The sequence below is a fragment of the Sorex araneus genome, chromosome 2 (assembly GCF_027595985.1).
Source record: "Sorex araneus isolate mSorAra2 chromosome 2, mSorAra2.pri, whole genome shotgun sequence".
Classification (NCBI taxonomy): Eukaryota; Metazoa; Chordata; class Mammalia; order Eulipotyphla; family Soricidae; genus Sorex; species Sorex araneus.
This window is the reverse complement of record NC_073303.1, coordinates 326278607-326305271: the sequence shown is the minus strand read 5'-3', so window position 1 is coordinate 326305271 and position 26665 is coordinate 326278607. Positions and strand designations below refer to the sequence as shown.

Here is a 26665-nt window from a genome sequence, read left to right as displayed (position 1 = left end):
CACAGAGCCAGGGGTAAGCTCTGAGCGTTTATGGGTTTGGCCTACCCAAAGTGGTGGGTCGCAGAGAAACTCCTCATTCAGAGAAAAGGCCATGCTTTTGTTTCAGCAGATGACAACTCCACTAGGAAACTTTGGGTTCTGTTGCATCTTGTCAGGAGTTGAATTCATTCATCTGACTCGGCCTTCAAACCGCCAGAGACTCCTCAACCCTCCAAACTCCAGCCCACCAAACAAATTTCAGCTGGAAGTCACAAGCAAATCAGGAGGAGTCTGCATCTGAGGACTTGTGGGGAAAGTTCTCTAGCTCCTTTACAGGACTGCTTCATTATTTATGACAATTTGTTAGACTTTTGATCGAATCTCTCCAGAGACTCATTACTGTGACCACTACTGCTGCTATTGCAGGAACAGCTCATGAAACCTCATCAAGACGCATGACTGCATCAAAAGGTGGCAAAATGACTCTCACCACCTGTGGACCACAGTGCAGGTTATTGTCAACCATGATGTTGAGCAATGATTGGACATTTTCTAACAAACACTGCTCTGGGTTCAGGGTGGGTTGAAATTTCAGTCTTTTGTGTTTTTCAAACAGAAAGGGGGAGATGTTGGATAACATTGCATTGTCCTTGCTCCTCCCTCAGGGAGCTTAGGTTTATTGAGCTACTCCCACAACAGTGCCCCTGAGATACACCCAATTCCATTAAACACTAATAATTTTATACTGCTTTTCTCTTTCCTGTATGTCACTTGCATGGTTTAGCAATGTCCTTTTTGTACAGACATAGGAAGACAGTTCATGCTATGCTATGTAACATGGAGTTAACTGACTTCAAAATAATATTTACTCCTGGGCATCCATATTTACTTGACTTAAATCTCAGTTGCCCTTAGTTCCTAGTACTCCAAATGCAGGATCCCGACGAAGGCACTGGATGAACCCAGGGCAAGCTGTAAGCTACCCTGGCTTCGAAAAGGTTCAAGCTAAGCACTATAAGTATAATAAATTAAGAGCATGGTAATGACCCCAAAAGGGGTAACTGAAATAAGGACCCTGCTGGGGTTAGGAAAGAGTAACTTGGCCTGAGGATGTCCCCAGGAAAAGCCACCCTTAAGCTTAATATAGCTCTTACTGTGTTCTTACAAAATGAGTAGAAATATTATAAGAAGTAAATTTACTATGATTGTTTAAGTGGATTACTAGCTGAGGAAAGGAGAACGCAATACACCCTGGATGGAATCCTGCCCTTGAGCGGATCTCCTAGTAATCTGGAGTGCTGAACCCTCAGATGAGATTTTGTTTTTGAGTTAATTTCCTAGAACTTCCCCTGAAGGAGTGGCTTTACCACTGTTTGTTGTTATGACAGTGTTCGACCCTACCTATGTGTACTCCCACCCTTCATGATTTCTATATACCTATGCTGTAAAGGGTAAGAGGGGAGAGGACTTTGAGGTCTATGAGGAGACTAGGATGATGGAACTATGATGACTTGGACTATGACCACAACTATGATTACAGTTGAAGGGGAGAGATCAGACTACCCTGGAAAGGACAGAGAAATAAACTGACTACTGACCAGCCTGGGGCCTCTTTCTCTGTTTCCCACGTCCTTCGTCCATCGGTCACCATGGGCCGGCTAGGGGAATTGTTCTAGACCATCGAATGCTCACTTCTCTCATACCCACCCCCACTTTCCTTTAAAACTCACAATGGAACAGCAACAAAATGAAATCAGAAACATTAAATTTTTATTTTAGCAATATGCTTCTGTATAAAGCATGAATTAAGAGCTTATTTATGCATAAAAAGATACTTCTGCAAATCTTGAATAAATACAACTCAATTTCAATATTAGAGGCATGTTAATTTTAAACATAATTGCTAATACTTAAAAAAATATCAAGAATCAAGAGATGGCTCAAAGGGCTTGAGCATATGCTGTGATGTAGGAGTGCAGGGTGTGGTCCCCAGGACTACATAGTTCCCAAGTATTGTGCTCGGAGTCCTCTCTGAGCACTGTCACCTGATAGTGACAGTGGCACACTGCCCAAAAAACTTACTTAGAAGGCTAAAAGGCTAATGTATAAATGTATCAAATAGTGAAAAGTACATATAATTATTGACAAGACCTACTTAATGTGACCACTTTACAAATTCCTTTATTTTTATAATTTTATTTAAACCACAAAACAACTATGAAATGGCTGTACTATAGCTTAGGGTCCAGGAAAGCTAAGTAATTTGTCAAAGTATAATTAAATAATAAAAACAATGAACAGCTAAATGTTCACACAATGATAGGAGTTGACAAGGAAATGAAGTGAGAGTAATGATTCAAAACTAGTTAAAATTTATTTACCAGGACTATTTTCTCACTTGACAAACATAGAATATAGTTATAACCTTGGGTCCCACACTCATGGAAAAGGAGTGTTAGTAGAGAGTATTGATAGTGTATGGCATAGAAATAAATTTTCTTTTCTTTAGAATTGTTTGTATCTCTTAAGAACAAAATTGTTTCATGTGAGGGAGATAAAATAAATACATATTTTAGAATTCCCTGTGGATTTTTTTGCTGTTATTCTGTTCATAAATGGGGAAAAAGGCCCCAAATAGAAAGAATGAATCACTGATGCAAAAGAATTTCAACACACAGTGCACACACTTGTGTGTGCGTGCACACACACACACACACACACACACACACACACACACACACATCCCATAGGCACACAGTCCTGATGAACATTAAGTTTAATAAAAACTGTCATATTTTTTTAAAGCATCAGGAATGAGTCTCTTTTTTATTACTGCATGACACTGTAGATTATTTCAAATTCAAATGCAGAGATTTTGTCACATTTATGACTTTTCTTTTCAAGCTGAATTAAAAATACTAGAATAGAACACTCTCTAAGTCTGTATGTGGGGGGGAGGGTAATGTTTAGGGATTGCTATCAGGGATCAAACTTGGGCCTCCTGCATAAAAAGGATTTGCTTAGCCACAGAGCTAACCCTTCCGTCACTATTAAACCAATTCTCAATCTCGAAACCTTTTACAGGACTCTAATCCTGTTTACTAAACACAAAACTGATCTACCTGCAAAGGTTTCTGTATAGTTTTCCAGAGAGGAGCAATGACTGTGCACAGAAATTTCAATTAAAAATTATACATTCAGAGAAATTATTTCTTCTTCAGCATATGCCAGCATTAAAGAAGATACTATCGGACTGAAGAGACGGCTCAATGGCCTGAGTGCACAGTAAGGAGGAGGCGTGGGTTCCATCATTGCACCCACATAGGTGAATCCTGAGCAGAGCTAGGAATAGCCCTTGCCTACCTCTGGTGTGGTTCAACCCCTGCCATGCCCCCAAAGAAGACAATGCTTCAAAATATTTTCTATATTTATATTCTAACTACTGTTTTCAATGAACTAAAGGCCTATCATAAAGAGGAACAAAAGGACTTTTCTTCATCAAAAAGGCAAAAGGCTGGTGGTAGATCTGTGGAATAACTCTTACTCAGAGAATTCCTGCAGTAAGACAAGTGAGCAGAGGAGGATGAAGTTCTGGGCCAAGTTTAAGGGTGAGGTGAATGCCTACCAAAGGTGCTCAGTGGGAGGGAGATGCCTGCAGTGGCAGAGGATGGACAGAATGACTTCAACTGTCTTCACAGATGCCAGTCTCCCAGTGACACATATCTATGCATCTCTATATTCCAAGCACCCACCTGGAGACATGTGGTTGTATTTTCCGTAGTAGACAAAATTCCATATGGGACTGGGATACTGCCAATGAGGTTCAGGGAAATCATGGCATCGCCGATTCTATCCAAGTCACTCAGCAGCACACCTACACATTCATCATCACAAGCTACGAGGAAAAGAGTTCAAGTGAATGCAAAGAGGTGTTCACATTTGCTTCTGAGCCTACCTAGGTCTTAGACAGGCAGGGGCATTACAAGGCTTCCAAGAACTGGACCACACTGTGCTCTCACACCAACTGAGCAAGTGGAGAGGAGCAGGATGTATGAGGACTTGACACTCAGACACGATGCTGAGATTATGATGGGATCAGGGGCCTCCTTGGGACCACACAGAAGGAAACACATTTCCAGCAGGGATCCCAGGTCTGCTCTCATTAATTACACAGATGTGACCTTCATGGACCACTTGTTCATCTTTCACTTGAACACGCTGCAACGAACTCTAAATGCATTTTCTTTCATATCTTGGTTTGTCATTTTCTCTGATCATTTGCATATTTCAACAAGTATAGCCAAAGAAGACCAGAGGAAAGATTTTATATACTTTGGCCCTTAACAAGCACATTAAAAAAAGCACAAAGCTCTCCCACTCCATGCATGATCCCAGCACTACTTTCTGTGAGCCATGGAAGGGAAAGACATCCCAAGGGAACAACCTCAAAAACTTGCCCTTGGAAAAGTCTGAAATGGGGCAAAATTTAGAGCTAGAACTGAAGCATGACTGCAATTAGGACAGTACAAATGACAATTCTACACAAGCCTATCTTTGCTCTGCTACGTCTTGGCTCCACAACACTAAAGGAATCATGCAGCTAAACCTTGAGGCTGCATTACTGTGCCCCTCGGAGTGCTGGAGAGATAAATGCAGTTATTCCAGAACACCCTGTTTCTGCTCCAAATGCACTGCAAAAAGTTCGGCAGAGGCAAGGGTGACGTATGCAAAGTTAAGTAAAATAGAAAGTTCTCTATGCTGCTGACACCACAGGACACTGTCAGAGGGACACATCTGACAGAAAAACCATCTTTCATTGTTTCAGAGAATACCCACACACGCAATTGCTTTCCACTCGAATATGCCTGGGTTCACATTCTTCACATCTGAGCCCTGAGGCTCCTGGTCTGCAGACACATTGCCCGGACCCACGGTCACAGTCCCTGTTAAGTGAGCCCGTAGGACTGCAGTCACAGCGCTGACAGGTGCCACCAAGGGCTTGAGGGTTCCCATAATAGCCTGAAGAGCACCTGCAGAAAGGGAGAAACACAAGCATACAGTGATAAAATTAAGCCACTAGTTGCTGTGAGGACACTAATTTCTTTTCTGCCAAAGGAGATGGATATGCAAGGTTCTTTCTCACCTTTCTACTTCTATTTCCTAAAAGGAGAAATGAACTGGTCCTAGAAGGAGCATGTGCCTACCTAACATAGGAAATTTTGTTTCAGAATAAAGCCTCAGCAATCTCTCTCTCTCCCTCTCTCTCCCCCCCCCTCTCTCTCTCACACACACACACATACACACAAACATTCAGAGAGAGAGAGAGAGAGAGAGAGAGAGAGAAAAGGATAATGGTACTGTCATTCAGCAAGTCACTAGGCATTAATGTCCCATTCATATAAAAGGATCATCTGTGTCTAGAAAATCCCCTGTCACAATCCCACTATGTACCTTTCGCAATACCGTCCTTCATAACCTGGAGAACAGGCATCACAGTAGAAATTGTGAGCACCTTCCAATACACAAGTGGGACTGAAGCTGGAAGAAAATCATAGAAAAAATTTTTGGATATACCATTTCAGATTTTCCTCAGGCACTTACTCGTTATTCTCTGTATGCACAAAACTCTTCTAAAAGTTAACAATTCCCCCTAACAACTAAACAAGCTCTTTAGGGATGAAAAGGTACTGGGTGAAAGGAGAAAAAGAAACGCATAACCTTTGTGTGTCATCACTTGTTTCCAAAGTTGCTCATCAGACATTTGACAAGGACTAGGTGTCAGACCTTAAAATCATAACTAGTGAATCACCAAACAAGAAGTTCCCAGGTGCAAAGTCCTCATTTTGGGATCTGATGAAGAATTACCTGATTTCTTAGGGGTCATGGTGATTACGGAGAGCTGCGCACAAATATGAGAGAGCTGGAGAGAAAGCAATGAGAGACTGAGCACTGGGGAGGCTCAGGGACTGATGAAAAAAGCAGGGAAGAAAAGCAAAGGGAGAAGGTGGCACCTGAAAACAAGGAGTCACGTCAAACAAAATGGTAGAAGTTTAATAATTGATTAAGAGGTGCATCCTCTCACCACAGATTTCAGTTCTTTTTTTTTTTTTTTGCTTTTTGGGTCACACCTGGCGATGCACAGGGGTTACTTCTGGCTCTGCACTCAGGAATTACCCCTGGCGGTGCTCAAGGGACCATATGGGATGCTGGGATTTGAACCCGGGTCGGCCGCGTGCAAGGCAAATGCCCTACCCGCTGTGCTATCTCTCCAGCCCCAGATTTCAGTTCTTGAATTGTACCTTTCTTTCCAATGTCTTCCACATCTTAAATTACCAACAAACCATGTGGGGGAATCAGCTGGGTACCTGCAGACTACTGAAAGAAGCCTTGGAAGAACTGAGAGCAATCTGAGTTTGTGGAGAAAGGAAGAGTTTAGCACTAGGTTACAGGGTTCTCTGTCTTCTGTCATTCCTGACTTCTTTCCTCCTTAAATACAAAAGGAATTTACCACACTAGAAATATAAAATATATAGAAAGCATGTCTCTTAAAATTCTCATAGGTGTACAATACACATGCCATCATAATTTCTGGTTAATAGTGTAAAACTTGAATTCATTAATGCGGGTTTTGGGGATGGATAGAACATCTCTTGACTGAGAAGCAAAATTTCCAATCAGTACAGAAATGTGCCAAACAGAAGGGAGACATATTCTTCCCAAACTTTCTCTGGCACAGTTAGTCATAAAGAGTTAAGGATATGGAAGGTATATGAATGAATAATTTTTTCCAGCGTGGAAGTATATCATACATTCAATTACATAATTCAATTGGCTATTGCCTACAGTTCCATAATAAAATAAACTTGGTTCTTCTCTTAGTGTTTGTACAATATTTAATTCTACTTATGTACCTCAATGAGCATAATACGCTATCAAGCCTAAATTATAGGAGTAATTGCCAAGACAAATTATATATAATGTATATTTTGTTGTTTAAAATTAAACAATAGCAACAATGAGTTTTTATGCCTGAAAGTCTACATGGGAAATTTAAACACTGCCTCTCATTTTGGTGCTCATGATCAAGGCCACTTACATACAGGTCATAAAAATGGAAGATTCAAACAAAATCTTTCAGTTTATTTTAGTATATGAAAAGTCAGTAGATGGAGCTAGAAAGTTGTCTCAATTCAAATAGCCTGGGTTCAGTCCCCAGACCTCATGCACCTCTCCACCCCAGCACTGTCACAATAACTTCCCTCACCCACAATGAGCCAGTGGGAGCACCTGAGCATGATAATATGTAGGCCCCCAAACCAGATAAATAATAAAGTCTCTATATATTTTTTTCTCTTTGGATTACACCTGGTGATGCACAGGGGTTACTCCTGGCTCTGCACTCAGGAATTACTCCTGGCAGTGCTCAGGGAACCATATGGGATGCTGGGGATCAAACCTGGGTCGGCCGCGTGCAAGGCAAACACCCTACCTGCTGTGCCATCACTCCAGTCCCAACTCTAGCTATTTTTGAAGTGGGATTTTATCTATGCAAGTTTAACAACCTATCAAATGTTACCAGCAATATGAAATATTATTTATAAGCTATAATTTTCACTTCAATCAGAGAGGACCCAAAGATATTTCCATTTTCACTTAAAATTGCTAGTTCTTTTTTGCATTCAGATAATTCTGTATAATCCTCAAGAGTATATGGTAGGACACAGTCACAATTTCATTACCATGCAGCATATTTTCCTTCACCTTTCATTAGCCTATAAAATTCTAACACTGTTCCCTTACATTAAATGCACACTTATTCCCCTGGATCATTATTCATAAAACTAGTAACAGTTCATCTCTAGGCATATAGGGTACCACAGGTTAGAGGCCAAATCAGTCTTCAAAAAATAAAACCTGAGAGTCTTTAATTGGTTCTATTGTAACAGCCAACAACGTCAGCATGCATACACTACCTTTCAAAGGATTCTCATCAAATGCTTGTGAGAATTTACCACTTTTTCTTAAAACCAGCCTTTCTGAGCACATGATGAATAGTAATTAAAGTAGACTCCCGAGAGACTGCAGGCAATGAGGCTGGGATGGGATAAACCCCAGCACACCTGCTCCTCTCACCTGGCAGGGGGGCGGTGAGGACAGGTACAGAGGGAGCAGTCGCCAGGGGAACCTGTCACCTGCCCGTAGTACCCGGGAGCACACATATCGCAGTGGTCACCAGCAGTGTTGTCCCTGCAGTTCTGGAGACCGAAGTTGCAAAAGGAGAAGGAAACAAAAGGGAAGTGTTAGAAATCCATTTGACTCCTACCAGCATTTGTTATTATTGTTGTTATTGCAAAAGCACTAGACTTGGGGCATAATAGTTTAAGACACAGTGAGATTTACACCTCAGGGTGCTGAAGACACCCACAGCTATCCCATACAATCATCTAGAATATGAACAGACCAGGAGGCTGTAGATTTGGGGCTTTGGGATACACAGAGCAAAATTGTATCGAGTAGCCTAGCAAGTTCCTAAGAAACTGCCACCTTTCATGGACAGACTTGAGTAAGTGGTTTGTCTCATATTGTTCCAAAAAAGAAAGTCACACTGACAATGGATGATCCCTGGGTCACAGTTGCAGGAATAGGCAAGGCTGCATGGGGATGAGTTCTCCATTGTCAGAGGCAAGCAAGTACAATTAAATGACAGAAAGGCATGTATATTACAGTGAGGCTTAAGATCTGATGGAACTCTGATGAGAACAGATGCTCTTGTCATACCCCAAAAGTCCCAGCTCTGAGCCCACACTCCCAGTTAGAGTCAGTTTTAGGTGCAAGTGCCAGTCCTGAAAGAAGTAACAAGGGAGAACAGCACACATCTTTAAAAGAGGGAAAGAGCTGAAGCGAAGTGTGTTTTGCCATTTCCCAGGCAATTCTGTGTTAGATTCATTGCCAATTGCTCGGCAGAGTGTATATCCAATGTCATGTAATGTGGCATCTCATTAACAGGTCCAGGGGAAGTTTCTTATGGATTCCAGGTAATACCTAGAACATGCACTCACCTAGAAGCAAGGGGCTGTCTGAAGGCATCGATTGTTACTATACTAGGGGGTCCCTGTGAACTGGGGTAAGCAGCTTGTGCTATCCCCCAGCAACAAGTCAACAGTTCAGTCACTGAACTCAACTTCTGTCTGATGGATTTGGACCATGAAAGGTACTGTGATAATTTAATGTCGCAGGAGCACTTAATCTTGTTCAATAGTTATCTGCACTGAGGGAAGATGGATGCAGCACGAAGAATGACCAACTGCTCTTACCTCTCCCTGCTACCACAGTCCCCATGATTGGCCAAAGGACCTTCCAGCTTATTGCAGCTCACTTAAAGTGCCCTGAAATCAATTCCTTTTTTTTATAATTTTTTTTCTTTTTGGGTCACACCCAGAGATGCTCAGGAGTTGTTCCTGGTTTCACACTCAGGAATTACCCCTGGCGGTGCTTGGGTGACCATATGGGATGCTGGGAATCGAACCCGGGTCGGTTGCGTGCAAGGCAAATGCCCTACCCATGCCCTACCCACTGTGCTATCGCTCCAGCCCCAATTCTTTTAAAATTTCTTAATAAAATGTTCTTATTCTCAATTTCTCCAGGAGGATTTTACTTTTGCCTGGAGCATGAACTGAGTAGATAAAACAATTTTTATAGCATTGTAGCAATTTGCATCTTCATTAAGTCCATTCATCTTGTATGATTGAAATTACTTTTACTTCACATATATAATGAAATCAGCAATATTTTTCTTAATTGAGGAAAACCATTCAGTGCTTCAGTTTCACCTGTGTACTGCTCTAATTTGGCAGTTTTTCCAGTGAAAATATCTTTACATTATACAACTGAATGATACTTCTTAAGGGAAAGGAGGAAGACAAATGCAGGATGTCTCAGAGTCAGGTGGGAGCCCAATGTCCTAATTCTTTGATTCTTTGATGATTAAGCTACACCCTGATTCTGGAAGCCTCCAAGTATGTCTTTCTCAGTGGATCTCTCAGTTTCCTTCAGATATATTTCACCTGAGCTAGTGACATAATGTATGCAAGCAGTTAATGTTACCATGGTGTCTATACAAAGAGTAAAACTTCAGTAGAGAAAGATTCTAGAGTATCTCCTGTTAGAAGAAATGTAGGGGCAAGTGCAAGTCTTGTGTCTAATGTAGGGCGCAAACCTTTTTTCTGGTCACTTGGTCCTTTTTAGACATAATTTCAAGAATGTCCCCAGTGCCTCTTTTAGTCTAGCTCAGGGGTTTCCAAATTTATTTACCCTGAAGCTTTCTCTCCAGGAAAAAAAAAATCTCATAGTACCCCTTGGCCATCTACCTTCTTTAAGTGAACAAACAAAAAGTAACCCATTTGCACCTGTGGCTAACAGGTCTTTCTGGATGATTCCACTGCCCTTCAGAATAGAGGCCTTATTGCACATTTTGGAAAACACTTGGTCTAGGAGAAATGTCTTGATGAAGCAAATCCTTGCTGAGGTATCCAGAGGGATTAGCATTCTTTTTATTGTCCAAAGGAGAAGGCAGTACTTTACATAGGGAAATGCATTTTCAACATTGGTATTAACTTGTTTTCTCTCATTTTTTTGCAGGGGGTGGGGGGGTGGTTTTTGAGCCACAACCTGCAGTGTTCAGGGATGACTCCTGGCCCAGTGCATGGGGGTTGCTCCCAGAGGTGCTCAGGGAACTAAGCAGAGCCAGGAATCAAACCTGGGCCTCTTGCAAACAACATAAGTGCTCTAACTCTTTGAGGTATCTGTCCAGTTCTGGTATTTACTTACTGTAAATTACTACAGGTGACTCTTTAAGTGATATGACACATGGTCATAGAATCTATATTGCCTACAACCACTAGTACCATTTGTATGTGAAATTAAGATGCATTTAACTAATTCCCAATTTTATGTCCACAGCAACTCAAGGAAGTAAATTTGCAACATTTAGTGCATGATGCTGCTAAGTTTGGACATTTTTAGAGGAAATACATGTGTATCTCACCTTTAGTACCTTTCTTAAAACTAAGGCACTAGTGTGACTTTGAACCATGACTTGGTGTCTGTTTTTACTCTGACCAGAATACAAGCACCCACCCCACGCATACCAAACACTTTCCAGTCTCGGAGTCACAAATGTCACTGTGGTTGTTGCAACTGCAGGGCACACAAGGAGCAAGCAGGGGGAGGGGCCCTCTGTGGTCGCCTCCAGGAAGTTTCCCTCGGTAGTAACCAGGCGCACAGTCCTGAGGGGATGAAAAATGAAAGACATGAACAAAGAAACTTTGCAAGAAGAAGCTGAAGGATGGGAGTAGCTGCTTCTTCAAAGAAGAGACGCAAGTGACTAACAAGCATATGAAAAGATGATCATCATTGCTAATCATGGGGCACATATTCATCAAAAAGCACAATGAGGTATCATCGCATGCCCATTAGAATTGCTGCTGTGGAAACTAAAATAGCCAAGGTCTATTAAGTATTCATGAGAGTCTGGGGAGACTGGAATCCTGCACACTTGTGGTGGGACGTACAGTGAGCAATAGGGCAGGCCCTTATATAGCGACAGGTAGAATCACCATATTATCCCCAGCAATTCTACTTCTGGGTATATGCTACAAAGAACTCTTAAAACCATATAAGTCTCCAAGAGCAGGGTCTTGGAGAGATGTTGGACACACATGCTCATCATAGCTAAAATCACACAAATGTCTATTGAAGGAAGAACGGACAAACATGATGTGGTCTCACATATTCAGCCTTCAGACTGTTTAATAAATGCGACAACATGGATGAGCCTTGAAGACATTATGCTAGTAAAATAACCTAGCCTGATAATATAAATAAATGTTATCTGATTGCACTTATATGAGGTCCCTAGAGTTGTTACGTTCATAGATAGAAAGTAAAATGAAATGTGGTTGCTTGGGTCCTGGATGGGTAGCAGTCATTATGAGGGAATAACAGTTCAATGAGGACAGCAAAATAAAGCATTTGGGAACTTAACATTATTAAACTGCACAGTTAAAAATTGTTGAGATGGTAAAATTTATACATATTTTAGCACACCTTTAAAAAACTTTAATGGAAAACTTGTATAAATAAAACATATATATTTTGTTTATTATTTGAGTTGTTGTAACAAGGATATTTAAACCCAGAAAGTGAATTTTGATTGACCTGACAGGATAGTCCAGCAGAGCCCGGTGGACAGAGACACTTCTCTATCATGGACGCCGCCTCCTTCCCCTGATGCAGTGCTTCTGCTTTCTCACCAACCTCCATCGAAATATTTGAGATTCTGTGGAGCCATTGTACAGAAATATGAGAGGAACTACCACTACTCAGAAGGATACTTCCTAGGTAAAGCAAATATTACATAACCATATTAACATATACAGACTTTGAATCAGCACTTTCTGGCAGTTTGGGAGTAATTCCTACTTGTGATTATAATGGAAGCAGATGAAGGTACACTGGTCCTGTCACTGCATTTTAGAACTTACAAAAGATATGGCAGAAAATATTCTGAACTAGAAATTTTGCCCTAACTCAGGCTCTCACATAAAACTGTAGGCATTGCCATGGAAGGACAGATATAGAACTTTTCTTTCACATTCATTCTCAACTAAGATATAACAATTATGAGTACTAATATCTACATTAGTACAGAAGGTGAATAATCCACACCATTATCCACACATTTCATAATAATATTAAATAAGTTTTAGTAAAGAACAGAAAAACATATGGCGGTGAAGTTAGGAATCCTGAATCAAATCTCTTCAGTTCAGTTTCAAAGAAGATATTTTTAAAAATTCTGTAAAGTTCCAAGTACCTGCTTTGCTGTAGTCCTTGTCCATAGGATGCTTTGATGAGGATGTACTCGATATTACTAAGAACAGACATAAAGTCTGAGCGTGTGACAGCTTCCTCGGACACAGAGTTAAAATATTTCCAAAAATTCTGTGGATAGAAGTTTAACACATTGTGTTAAGTTGAGAGAAAATTTTCAGTGGCATATGAAGTTGGCTTTTACAAATTATTATTTTTTATTTTGTTTCAATGATCAATCGGTTAAATTGATTAAATTATTTAATGATTATAAATGTTTCTAGACATGAGCCCAGTTCTGTGCGTGATGCTACATTTCACTGACATGAAGGTTAACATCCTGGAGCTTCTGAGGGGCAGAAGCAGAGCCAGATTCATTTATCAATAGACAAACATCATCCACAATAGTCACAGCTGTGCTGGAATTGTTGCTAAACAATTGTCAGATGAATGAACACATGCAATCCAGGTTCAAGTTGTTACAACCATACAGGTTAGGATTTGGGCATCAATATAAAAGATTTAAGATGTGATTCCCACTAGATTAACATGAGGTAAATAGAATATATATTTTAAGAATATTAAATGTGAATTATTTTTAGAAATCTTACTAAAATTCCCTTGAATTTGTATTATCAGGGCCTGCTGGTCTAAGTCTGTCTCCGAGTAATAATACCATGACTTTATGGTAATATTCACTTTTTTTTCTGTTTTGATTTGGCATTTTGGGGCAGTTGGCCATACTTGGTGGTGCTCAGAACTTACTCCTGGCCCTGTGCTCAGGGACAACTCCTGGCTGGACTCAGGGAACTATATGGACTTGGGATTGAACCCAGGTCAACTGTGTGCAAGGCAAGCACCCTACCTGCTGTACTACCATTCCTGATCTCAGAAGCTCACACATTAAAAGGGTTTCCATGAAGAGAGTCCAACATCACCTCTTTCATTCCTATTTCATGCTCTTGTCTCACTCCATTCTCTGGGGCAGGTAAATCCACATAAATGACTTGCTTTCTGGTCCGGCCACCTTTGATGAGCACTTGAGGTTCCAGGTTGAAGGTGCCAACACCATGGGAAGAGTAGAAGGCCATGCTGTACCTCAGTTTGCCACCATAGGCCAGGAGCTAACAAGAGTAAATTGTTTATTTCTCTGAGTGCCGGTCTTTAAATGGGTCATGATAATCTTAAACTAGAGAAAGGAATCTAAAAACAAATGATTCCCTGACGTGAAACATGTCACTGCAATTTTCTTCCTTCTACTACTATTTTATTTCTATTGAATTGACTCCAACTATATAGTTTATTTCATAATAAATAGTTATATACAGGAATTATTTCATAATAATTATTCATAATATTTATTCATAATACTTAGTTCATATATAAGAACTAACTCTGAGTGTTTGGAGGTCACTCCCAAGAGCATTTGGCAATTCATTGAAAGTCTGATATTAAATACTCAGGCCTCCAAGTGCCCTAGGGTTACCAGGGATACCCAGAGGATGCTGAGGTGGGTGGCCCTGCAGTGCCAGAGATGAACTCAGGGCTATGCATATGCCAGACCAAGGTTCTACGATTAAGGTGTGATTGACTGCAAAAAGCTCCCTATACTTGATGTCTACAAGTCAGTGAGTTTGGGGGTAAGTATACACCTAGAAGTCCATCAGCACAATCCGAAACACAGCCATTACCTTCCAACATTTCCTCCTGATGATACCATCAAGGTATCAAATCAGTACAGTAACAGGTTGCATAGTAAAATAGAAAATCGATATAGTACTTATTTGAATGATTTTCAAGCTCTTTTGGAATGAAAATATCTACTCTCTTTCTATGAAAACATTGAATGAATCTTTGCAAATTTTAAGGAATCTGACCTATTCTGATGTTCATACAGATTTTAAGGAATCTGACAATTCTGATGTTCATATAAACAAACATGCAAAAAATGCCTTCAAGACTCTAACAAGAGGTTTTGTTTTTCCTTCCTGTTTTGCCTGACAATTTCTTTTTCTCTCTTCCTTTTTTTTTTTTAAACCTGATAATTTCTTGAGAAAGAAACTCCCCGGTCTAAGTAAACAGGCTTGTATTGAGAAAATATACTCTATTGTATATCAGTATTAACTAAAAACATTAAATGCCTATTTTGAGAAGCAAAATTTTACCGCCTGGAATTAGACTTTCTGGGGGTGAGGGTGGGGCTTCTGACTTCCCTATCCCCACTTAAGAAGAGAGAACAAATGCCCACTTCAGTGCAAGACAGGCCAGCGCTGTTCTGATAAGCGAATGGCGCCCAGGCACCCCAGGAACCTCTCTGGGCCCGCTGTGGGCTTCACCTGGTCTCCCTGGAACAAGCTTGGAAGCCGCCAGTAAAACGGCTCTGCTTGTACATGCTGCCGGACTCTCTCGGCATCCAGGAGGATGTCTGGGGCCTGCAGATACACCCCCTCAGTCGTGCCCTCCAGGTTACTCTGAGAAACCACACGCAGAAGCGGCTGAGTTGAGTCCAGTGTGACCTAGACGGGGAAGGAGGAAAGACATGTGAGTGACTCTAGATCTTTCATTTGTAAGAGCCAACCACTATTTCATGGATTGAAAACTAGAACAAGGAAGACTTCCTATAAATTTAAACATCTGGATTAAAATGAACTGAACATGAGTTCAGTGATTGTCGACAGGGTCAGACTATTGCAACACTGGGGCAATGTTCAATTATGGAAAGGAAACGGCTTTGGCTACCACAGGAGTTTTTTGTTTGTTTCTTCTGTTTCGGTTTTTGGACCACACGGCTGTGCTCAGGGACTCTGCCCAGCATGGTTCTTGGTAGACCATGTGGGCTTAGGGATGGCCCCAGGGCCCCGTGCTCCAGGCCTCACAGCTCTCCTCCTGCATCAGGGGTTCTAATGGGTGCTGAGGGCCACTCCTGGTTAATCGCTTCTTGGTGGTACAAATCTAATAGCCCAGTGTTTGAGTCTGGCACTGTGGAGCTCAGGGTTCAAAAGTACTTAGAAGCCACTAGGGCCACACACATCAGTGCTTGAAGACCACTTGGTGCTAAGGATCAAACTCAGGGACCCAGAGCGCTAGGCTCTCCTCCTTTGGAGCATATTTTTTTGGTTTGCAGGGCCACACTTCATGATACTCAGGGCTTACTTCTAGTTCTGCACTCAGAGATAACTCCTGGGAAGCTAAGGGGACCAAATAGGATGCCAGGGATTGAATCTTGACCTGCTGCATATAAGACAAGCATCCTACCTACTGTACTATCTCCTCCTTTGGACCATACCTGGCATGCAGTTTTAATTTCTTTAACAATTAAAAGTTTTGTTATACAAGCTATAGAGTAATATCAAATTCTTTAACTTCCCGGTCAATTCACTTTCTTGGATCAAAGACCTCTGACTTATAACTAACCCAAATGAGCTTAATCTAGACTTTCTAAGGCCATAAAAAGCAAAATTTCACTAGGCACTGACTGTCTCATCACCTCCTTTAACCCCCAAAGGAGTTTCGAACTCACGGATGTCCTCACGTAACCCTCCACCTCTGAGCACTGCTGTGATAGCCCAAAGCAGAAGCATGGGATGCACCCCAGGGGCTCGTCAGCATGCAGGGCATAGGTGCCAGCTCGGCACTCGGTGCATTGAAGACCAATGACATTTTCCTAAAGAAGGAAAGATAAGAATTTTTTTTTTAACCTGGAAGAAGAGACATGACTTTTTCAGTAGAAATAAGCAAGGTACAAAGATAATATTGGACCAGTGCAAGTTTTTTGTCACCTGGTCACTATAAAACACTGTAGCACTGTCGTCCCATTGCTCATCGATTTGCTTGAGCGGGCACCAGTAACATCTTCATTGTGAGACTTGTTATTACTGTTTTTGGTATATTAAATACACCACGGGGAGCTTGCCAGGCTCTGTCGTGCGGGCGAGATACTCTTGGTAGTTTTCTAGGCTCTCCGAGAGGGACGGAGGAATCAAACCCAGGTCAGCCATGTGCAAGGCAAATGCCCTACCCACTGTGCTATCGCTCCCATCACCATATACAAGAAAATAATTACCAGTTATTTAAAAAAATCACAATCTAACACCCCACGTTATCTATTTAACATGTATATTAAGATAGTTTGGCTACTGAGTCGTATGGAACACAAGCTAAAAAGTTTGGCATGAGTTTGAAATTGGTGCCATCTTCCATCCTCTGTGGTGAATAGTATGGATTTTATTTAATGAATCATTCATTGGAAGAGCATATGCAGATGTTAACCCAGTCTCTTCTTTGATAATTTCATTTGCCCTTCCATTGTTACAAGCAATATGGATTCAATTTGTTTGTACCTGCTAAGGAAGCAGGCTTGAGAAGAGAGATGGAAAAGTTGGAGACATTGGTGGAGAGAAGGTCACAGTGGTGGGATTGGTTATTGGAACAGCGAATGCTGAATGCCTGAAACAACTGTATTAAAACAACTTTGTAAATCACTGTGTTTAATTTTTTTCTTTTTTGCTTTTTGGGTCACACGTGGCGATGCACAGGGGTTACTCCTGGCTCTGCACTCAGGAATTACTCCTGGCAGTGGTCAGGGGACCATATGGGATGCTGGGAATCAAACCCGGGTCGACCGCATGCAAGGCAAACGCCCTACCCGCTGTGCTATTGCTCCAGCCCCTAAACTTTTTAAAAAAGTTTTCTCACCACACCAAAAAATTGAATCCAGACCAAGAAAGCAGGAGGAAGTTATTCTAAAAGGATACAAAAATCTTGCTTTTGGTCTACATCCAAAAGAACAAAAGCAACCAACGTTGGCGTGGATGTGGGGAGAAAGGGACTCTCCTTCACTGCTTGTGGGAATGCCAATTGTTTTTTAATCCTTTTGGAAAACAATATGAATGATTCTCAAAAAATTAGAAATTGAGCTCCCATTTGACCCAGCAATACCACTTCTGGGAATATATCCCAGAGATGCAAAACAGTTTAGTAGAAATGACATCTGCATTTGTATGTTCATTGCAGCACTGTTTACAAATGCCAGATTCTGGAAAAAAACTGAACAGATGACTGGTTAAAGAAACTTTGGAACATCTACACAATGGAATACTATGCATCTGTTAGAAAATATGAAGTCATGAAATTTGCATGTGGGTGCTTCAACATGGAAAGTATCATGTTAAGTGAAATGAGTCTGAAAGAGAGGGACAGACATAGAAAGAGTGCACTCATTTGTGGAATATAAAGTAACAGAATGGGAGACTAACATCCTAGAATAGTAGAAATAAGTACCAGGAGTATTACTCCACAGTTTAGAAGCCAGCCTCACATCCTGAAGGAAAAGGCAACTCAGTTAGAGAAGGGACCACCGTAAAGATTGCTAGGAGTATCCACTCAGGATGGAAGATACAAGCTGAAAGTAGACTATAGACCAAACATGATGGCTACTTAATACCTGTATTGCAAACCACAACACCAAAAGGAGAGAGAAAACAAAAGGGAATGCCCTGCCACATAGGCGGGGTGGGGGTGGGGACAGGGTTGGGGTGGTGGTCCCAATGCTGGGACCATTGGTGGTGAAAATGGGCACTGGTGGAGCGATGGATACTTGATAATTGTATGACTGAAATGCAAGCACGGTAATTTGTAAGTCTGTAACTGTACCTCAAGGTTATTCACTAATAAAAAAATAATAATAATAATGAAAAGGAGACAAAAATCTTGCTGCTTCATTTAAATATTTAAAAGCACCCTCCCCCCCCCCCCCCGCCCCAAGGAATAAGTGGATTCTGGAGCTGATACCTTGCAGGAGCAGGCTCCAGTTTCCTCTGCACAGCTGCAGAGACGCTGTTCCTGATCGCAAGTGTCTGGCAATGTCCCTCTGGGGTCACAGTCACAGGCCACACAATCTGGGAAGCCCCTGTAGCCTGGAGAGCACTGATCGCAGCTTGATCCCCCAAAGGTGGGCTGACATTGGCAATGGCCAGTGAGCACATCACACTGGTGGCTGGCCGAGCCGGTGTGGCTGCAATTGCAGGCCTGAAAGAAAGGAAGGAAGGAAATGGAAGTAACACAGAGGCTGCGTGGGAAGCTTTCAGAGCCAAGCTTCCTAGGCTGCATGACTTCGTGGACTTCAGGCAGGTACAGTCAACCACTGGCTCTCTCGCTCTTGCTGGATGGACTCACCCTGCCCTGAGCCAACAGGAGGCACGAGTGTGCTGCATGTTTGCCCATGTTACACACACACACACACACACACACACACACATCCCAGCAGCAGCAACAAAACTGTTGCCTGAAACTCGATCTGGTTCATAGGCCCAGTTTAGCAATATCATCTGAGGATTACAGAACTTTTTCTCCTGTTTCAAAACATAAGCCAAGCCTAAGTTTAACCAAAAGAAATTACATGAAAAAAACTAGATCCCCCTCAACTCCAGATTGGATATAATTCTCAATAAAGCTATTACTGTGTCACTGTCATCCCGTTGTTCATCAATTTGCTCGAGCAGGCACCAATAACGCCTCCATCATTTATCCCTGTCACGTGCTAGTGTAGCCCAATGGCATATTGGGGGCTCCTTCAGGATCAGGAGAATTTCCCCGCCCCCCCATCCAATAAATCTATAAGCCCCAATAAAGTGATCTATACCAGCACATATGGCAAGGTACATTTATAGTCAACTTTTATTGTTCTAAGCATCAATTCCACAATTGGAAGAGAGCTAAGAAAATCTGTTTTTATTTTATTTGTTTTGGGGGATGGTGATCAGGAGTCTTGGGGACCCGACCTGAGGGCCCCTGGCCAACGAAGGGGTGGTTCAAGGTAGAGGCTCTAGGATATGACATTACTTGGGCCCTAAAGTGGCCCTAATGACCTTTAAATATAAGCCATGTGAGATTGTAACAGTTTAAAATCAAGCCGAATCCACTGAGCAATGGAATCTGTGAAGGTAAAGGAGCTCTCCTTTAGGAAGAGCCCAGCTAAGAACACCCACCTGGCACCCGAGTTCCAGGTCATGGCCCCAGTAGCCTTCCTCACATTCTTCACAGGCCTCACCCCGTGTGTGCGGAGGGCAGAGACACTCCCCCGACTTGGGGTCACAGCTGTTCTGAGTGTGAGCACAGTCACAGGCTACAACAGAGAAAGACATGTTCGGTTAGGACTGCAAAGGGAATTAGGTGGGGAGTGGGCGCTACAAGACAGCTCCTTTCAATCAGGAATGTTTCATCCTCAAATATTCTTAGTTCTCGTAGGAGACCCCCTAGTTTCCAAGACTCCTTCATGTCTCACCCTCCAAGTTGACTTCTCCATGTGCAGAGATGGTGCTGGAAGACCAGTAGGGGAAAGACAGACAAGACGGGAAAAAAACCCACCCCAGGAAGAGGTAGTTCATAATTACTGAGCATTCATTGTGCCAAATGTTTTATAAAATTTATGGAGATCAAAAGTTTCCTCTCCACTTTACAGGTAGGGGAGCGCAAAACTCAGTGACATTCATTGACAAGCCTAAGCCCCATAGCCAAAGCTTGTGTATGGACCCAGAATAGGAACTAGGGAAAGGATGAAAAGTATCCTTAATTGCATATGATAACAGGAGAAAGAGAAAAGTTGTATCACTAAAACTTACAGTTAACTGAGCTTATATAGTTACATGTTATAAACCATGACCCCACCCGCTTGTGCCCTCCCCACCCAACACACACATAATAAGCAAAAAACTGAAATGACTTAACAGAATTAGGAGAATTGAAAGTTAAGTCAAGATTACCATAAAATCTCAGCTAATAAATTAAGGAGCTTACGTGTACAACCACCATCCTGGAATGCGTAGAAGCCACGTGCACATCTGTCGCATCTGCTCCCAGCCACACCCGGTAGACAGTGACACCAACCTTCATCCGTGCAGTCCTCTGACACGGAGCCTGATGTGCTGCAGTTACAGGGCAGGCAGCCAAGCCCCGAGTCCAGCCCGTAATATCCGAACTGTTGCACAGGAAGGGCAGGTCATGGGAACCAAAACACATTTTACCACACAACTAATATGCACTAAAATGCTTTCCAAATCAAATGAGTCTCTCATTGGATCAAGTTGTCCTGACTCATAAAGTGTCAATTACAGGCATCTTTGACAAGGTCATTCATCACATGTAATGATAGAAAGTGTCTTACCGCACACTGGTTACACTGCTGTCCTGTCACATGTGGCTTGCAGGCACAGAGTCCAGTCTCATGATGGCACACGCTGGAAAGGGAGCCTTGCCCATGGCATTCACAAGCTAACACACACACACACACACACACACACACACACACACACACACACACACACACACACACAACAGGCATATTAGAGTTCATTTCTAATATGATTATAATAAGATGATAATTCTCAAAAGAAAGAAATCGAATATTTATGTTTCAAATCACAAACATAAAAAATACATAAACTTTTCAAAAACTTGAACTTCAATCTTTTTCTGAGGACCAAGCCTTGGCAAGGTTGGGAGACACCTGAGCACCAGTATTTCTAAGTCTGCTCCGGTGATTCCAGTACAGCTACAACCAATCTTGAGAACCACGGCTCCAGACCACATTAGTGAGCCTCAAACTCCCACAGCCTGGGATCCAAACATGTGTTTCCCCTCCACACCCTCACATGCTGCTCCCCAATAGACACAGGCCATAATTCCTTAAGTTTGATCACAACACTAAGTCTCAATAACACCTGAAGGAATGAATCACCAGCTGCTGCAAAGATGAAAAGAAACAAAAGCTGTGAAAGCATTCTGCAATCTTGGAAGCACTGCACAGGTAGCAGTCATCACAAGGATCCTCTGGGGACAACCAAGGTGGCTGATTGCACCCATCAACAGACCAACTGACCCAGGACTCTTAAAATGGTCATCTCTTGCTGGTGGCGGTGAAAATCTTTCCTGTGCTGTTAGCCCCCTCTTGTGTCTGCACACTGTACTAGCACATTTGGACCCTTTAAAGGAAGTTCCCAAATAATTTCAAATTGTCGTTTATTTAACACTTGTAGGGGGGAAAGCTTTGAGAGCTGGTGGAAATCTCAATACTGGTCATAAGCAAAATATGAAAATCCAAACTTTCTCAGCACCAGGTTCTACAGCATCTGTAACTTTAAGGATCAGAATGTCCAGAGTGACACACAGGGTGCTAATTCAGATACAAGCTGCTAAACTGTGTAGGTCTGACTCCGTGATAAGAGTCCTCCCTCAACCTGTATGCCTCTGACCACCCCCAGGCTTGCTGTACCCCTAGGACAGTGAGGAAAGAATCGGGTCTGAGTCTCAAGCTGGCATTAGCACTGCAGCCCCGGAAGCTAGAAGTACGTCTTGGCGGAGCTATGAGATACTTTCATGCCCAGGGTCCGATGGAAGCCTCACAGCCCCCCGCTGGACCTGACCTTGGCCCGACCTCACAGCCCAGCCCTGGATAGGACCTCATAGCCCAGCTCTAGACTACACCTCACAGTCCGGCCTTAGACCGGACATCTCAACCCGCAACCTGGCCCAGACCTCACGGCCCACCACTGGACTAGGCCTCCCAGGCCACTCACCACGGCAGTTCTTGGCAGTCACGGCGTCCCCATAGAAGCCCTCAGCACACCTCTCGCAGTGGGCGCCCTCGGTGTTCCCCAGGCACCGCAGACATTCCCCAGTGACGGAGTCACAGTGCCCAGCCTCCGAGGGGTCCACATTGCCACTGCAGTTGCACAGAACGCAAGATTCCCCAGGCACAGTTGGGTTTCCATAGTAACCATCTGCACATCTGCATATAAGATTGAGGAGGGATGCAAATAAGTGCAAGGACTGGGGTCCTTGCCCCTCTCAGGGATCCTGGGAGTGGTCCACAATGGGCCCCACTGACACTTTTCACAGGAGGCCAGCTGTGAAGGAGCCGTGACGCCAGTCTCTGGCAGCCCCGAGTCCGACTCATTGTGGAGACAGGGGAATCCCATCTAAGAAGATCCATAAATCCAGTGGACACTGTTGCCCTGGGCCCCAGGCCAAATGGGACTCACAGCCGCCACTCGGGTCTCCTAGCAACTTCAGTCAGAGCTGGGCTCAGAGATTCACCCATGGGAAAAGCAAGGGCTGCCAGGCTCTTTATCAAAAGACAGCCATTCATCAATCTAGCCCGCCCCTGAAGTCTCCGCAGCAACCAGCAGTCAGAGCCGGCGCATGTTATGGAGAAGGAAGGCTATCAAGCTCTGCTCTCCAAAACGCTCCTCCAGAAGGGTTCACTTTCTTTTTTAACTCCCCCTGTTGCTTCCTCCCCTCCCCCCCCATGTTTATGTGAAATCACAATTACACACCCAAATTGTTAAAACAGCATGTCATCACATTGAAAAATGTAGAATTTATAGCTATTGAAAAGTAGTGTGAATTCAAGACTGGAGTGATAATATAGTGGGGAGAGCGCTGTTGCATGTGGCCCAAATCTTCCCAGTACCCTGTATGGTCCCTTGGTCTCTGCCAGCAGTGATCTCTGAGTGCAGAACCAGGAGTGAGCCCTCAGCACTGCAGGGAGTAGCCCCCCAAAAACAATAAATCAAAAAACAAAACAAAATTGATGTGAATTCAAATTCTGAAAAGTGGATGAGCTGCAGGGTACCTCTCACACCAAGTTCCGGAGTACCCAGGGGCGCACTGGTCACAGATCATTTCCTCTCCATCAACATCAAGGTGGCAGGTGGGGCTGAAACTGTCAAGAAAAAAGTGGAACATAATTTTCTAATGCGTGGTGTTGAATGTTTAAACAAGCACTGGCTTTCTGCACTCCTGACCTCACAAGTTCTGTGTCCTTTCTTCATGCCTGAGGCCCACTGTGCTCCTGAGGCCTGGACACTGTCCACTGCTCAGCCTTCAGTCCAAAGCACATGGCCCTCTCTGCCTGGCTATCCCCCAAGACTGTCACCTCCTCCAAGAGGCTTGCCCTGGCACTCCTGGTGAGACAGTGTCTCTCCTTGGGGTCAGGGTGCTGGTCTTTCTGCCTCCCAGCCACTCTCTCACTGACCAAGAGTGGCCCCCATGGGTACCATGATCAAGGGCCTTCTGAACATTAGTTGTCAAACTCCCCCAAAGTGCCCTTGCTGGTGACACGGGTCCCTCCAGACACTACGATCTCATCAGAGGAGCCCTGGCTATAATTATCATATATGATGAAATGTCAAACTATAATTGTTATGTGGGGATTCTTAGGTATGGGTGGCAGGAAAGTGCTGAAGGGGAAGTGCATGTGAGCCACACGTGCCCCAGCATGATGGTCTGGCCACATCACACGGTCTCCCCAGACATGAGCTTCTCTGGGACATCCTGCGGCCTGGGCACACACTCTCTGTCCAGCATGCTCTTCCCTGCTGCCTTCACATCCCTTCTCAACCTTCAGGTCTCACTCAAGAGCCTTTGAGTTCTGCCCGGCAGATTCTCACTGGTCAGAGGCCACATCTGTCTCCCTGCAGTCCAGACCCCACACACTGCACGGGCTGGCAGTGACACGTACAGCTTTAGGCTCAGAGCACCTTCCATGACCCTCCACCCATTCTCACTGGGCTTGTGGTCATGCACTGCGGCCATTACGTTAAACAACAGCAATGACAATGACAAAACCAACCCATTACACCAGAAATAGTCTTCAGTTCCTCTCAGGGTCCCCAGCCCTCCACACCCAGTGGTAGACATACAATGTATACTCCTGAAAGGGCTGAAGCCAACACTAGGCCATAGGGAAACATGCATGCACACACATTTACCATCACTAGACCACAGGGAAACATGTGTGCACACACATTTACCATCACTAGGCCACAGGGAAACATGTATGCAGACACATTTACCATCATTAGGACACAGGGAAACTTGCATGCACACACATTTACCATTAGGCAACTTTTCTTACATCATTTTAAAATACCATTTTTTTCTCTTTTTTTAAAAAACAAAATGAGCATCAACTTTTCATCTTTTGTTTTCACTAACCACAGCTGGCTAAAACATACTCTATTTAAGCAGAAGCTTTACCTGAAGCTCTGGGTGAAACGGCATCTGGGTCCAAGGGCGAGAGCAGAGGCAAGGGTTGGGGTTGGGGGAGACTTACTTGTTGGAAGCAGTGGCGAGGGGGCAGGCACAGGGCTGGCAGTCCCCAGGAGTCCCCTGCGAGGGCCATCCATAGAAGCCGGGCACACACTGCTCACAGTGTCTCCCCATGGTGTTGTGCTGGCAAGCCTGAAAGACACGTAGGGCAGCACACTGGGCTCGACTCCTCTCCTCCACACAGCAAGTCCCGCTGACACAGGAAGGGGGATGCTCAAACAAGGCAGTGAATTCTGTTACATGTGGAAGGGTGGCCTGTGCCCGAGTGAGCAGAAATGTTTTATTTGCATCCATGGGAAGTGGAAGTGCTTCCAACCATGGCAAGGATAAGACACCAGACCACAGGGCCGGTAGAAGAACCAGCCAGAAAACAGAATCAAAGCACCAAATGGCGCTTTCAAATATCAATGGTGGGTGTAGCTCTGAGACCCTGGGGAAAGGGGTACAGGGCAGAAGAGTCCATACCACCTGTCTTTATTGCCAGGCAGAATGTGCATGTATGTATGTGAATGTGTGTGTTTGTGTGTGTGTGTGTGCGTGCGTGCATGTGCACACTTGCACATGTGGCAGTCTGGTGGTCTTGCTGGTTGAGGAGATGGGATCTGGAGGGAGGGGTAGGAAGGGGAACAGCTGAGATGGGCAGAGGACTGGACTGCCACCGAATGGGAGCTGAGGAAACCTGCTCGGGAGAGCTTTCCTCTTGCTCCTGAAATCAGAGCTCACACAGAGCGCAGCTCCATGCGGACAGATAAAGAAGAAGGGCTGAGCTGTAATAAAAATACTCAAAGTTCACAGATCCCAGAGACATCAGCCTGCTGACCAGCCTGTCAAGTACTCAGTACCAACCCTGGTAAATTGCCATGAGACACCCCAGGGCAAGCCTCATTAATAAGAGTGCTAAATCCACACAAGATTAAATGTAATTCTAGAACTGCACAAACAAAGCTTAAGAACAATCCTTGAAACAAAACAGTCAATCTGAAGTTGTCTACCTGCTTGCCAAAACAAACCTCAGATGTCATAAAGGAAGCCACAGAATTCAGAAACTCAACAGTGTAACAATAGTCATCCAACAATATTTATTATATAAAAACCGCTGGATTTGCTCCCACTAGCCAAACCTGGAAAATAAGTGCACATGGGTTACTGCTCAGTTATGGGGAAAAACTATCTTATATTTTGGGACAAGATGGATGAAAATGGTGGGGGTCATGCTAAGTTGGGTAAATTTGATGGAGAAAAACAATGAGTGATCTCACTCATATGAGGGCCATCGAGAAGTCAAGCAAGGGGACAACCAAACAAAATCTCAAAGCTGAGGTTACCAGAGGAGGGGTGGGAGGAGAGGCTGGTAGATGGAGGGGTCCACAGAGCAGTGAAAGAAGAATATCAGTACTTGACGGTGGACAGAATGCAGTAACAGATATTTTGAAGTGTGAAATTGCACTCCTAAAATCATACAGTTGTCCAGCCCAGTGATAGCTCAGTAAAAAGTTTTTAGCTTAAAAAAAAATTCAAAAGCAAGCACCTCATCAAACTGTGAGAAGCTGTGTGCCAGAGGAAACTGATCAGAGAGGGACCAAGTGTGTGAAAATCATTATTTTGTGCAATTTCCACAGATGCTTCACTTGGAGAACAAAAACTGAACAAAGAACAAAATGAGAGTTTTACCTAGAGAATAAAGAAAAAATTAAGACTCTAGAGAGAA

At 43.4% G+C, this 26665-nt stretch overlaps 1 protein-coding gene across 1 annotated transcript in view; it reads right to left on the bottom strand.

Moving 5' to 3' along the window:
• LAMA1 (laminin subunit alpha 1) overlaps window positions 1-26665 on the bottom strand; it is a 153654-nt gene that overhangs the window by 50164 nt on the left and 76825 nt on the right. Inside the window, exons 17-33 of the mRNA XM_055124819.1 lie at window positions 24962-25089; window positions 23480-23569; window positions 22422-22633; window positions 21011-21117; window positions 20644-20824; window positions 19836-19972; window positions 18640-18876; window positions 16370-16513; window positions 15186-15365; window positions 13788-13973; window positions 12854-12981; window positions 12196-12316; window positions 11127-11264; window positions 8113-8234; window positions 5431-5517; window positions 4816-5009; window positions 3732-3874 (exon numbers count right to left, since the gene is read on the bottom strand). Of these exons, the coding sequence (XP_054980794.1) occupies window positions 3732-3874; window positions 4816-5009; window positions 5431-5517; window positions 8113-8234; window positions 11127-11264; window positions 12196-12316; window positions 12854-12981; window positions 13788-13973; window positions 15186-15365; window positions 16370-16513; window positions 18640-18876; window positions 19836-19972; window positions 20644-20824; window positions 21011-21117; window positions 22422-22633; window positions 23480-23569; window positions 24962-25089 (2535 nt within the window). The remainder of the gene's footprint in view (window positions 1-3731; window positions 3875-4815; window positions 5010-5430; window positions 5518-8112; window positions 8235-11126; window positions 11265-12195; window positions 12317-12853; window positions 12982-13787; window positions 13974-15185; window positions 15366-16369; window positions 16514-18639; window positions 18877-19835; window positions 19973-20643; window positions 20825-21010; window positions 21118-22421; window positions 22634-23479; window positions 23570-24961; window positions 25090-26665) is intronic.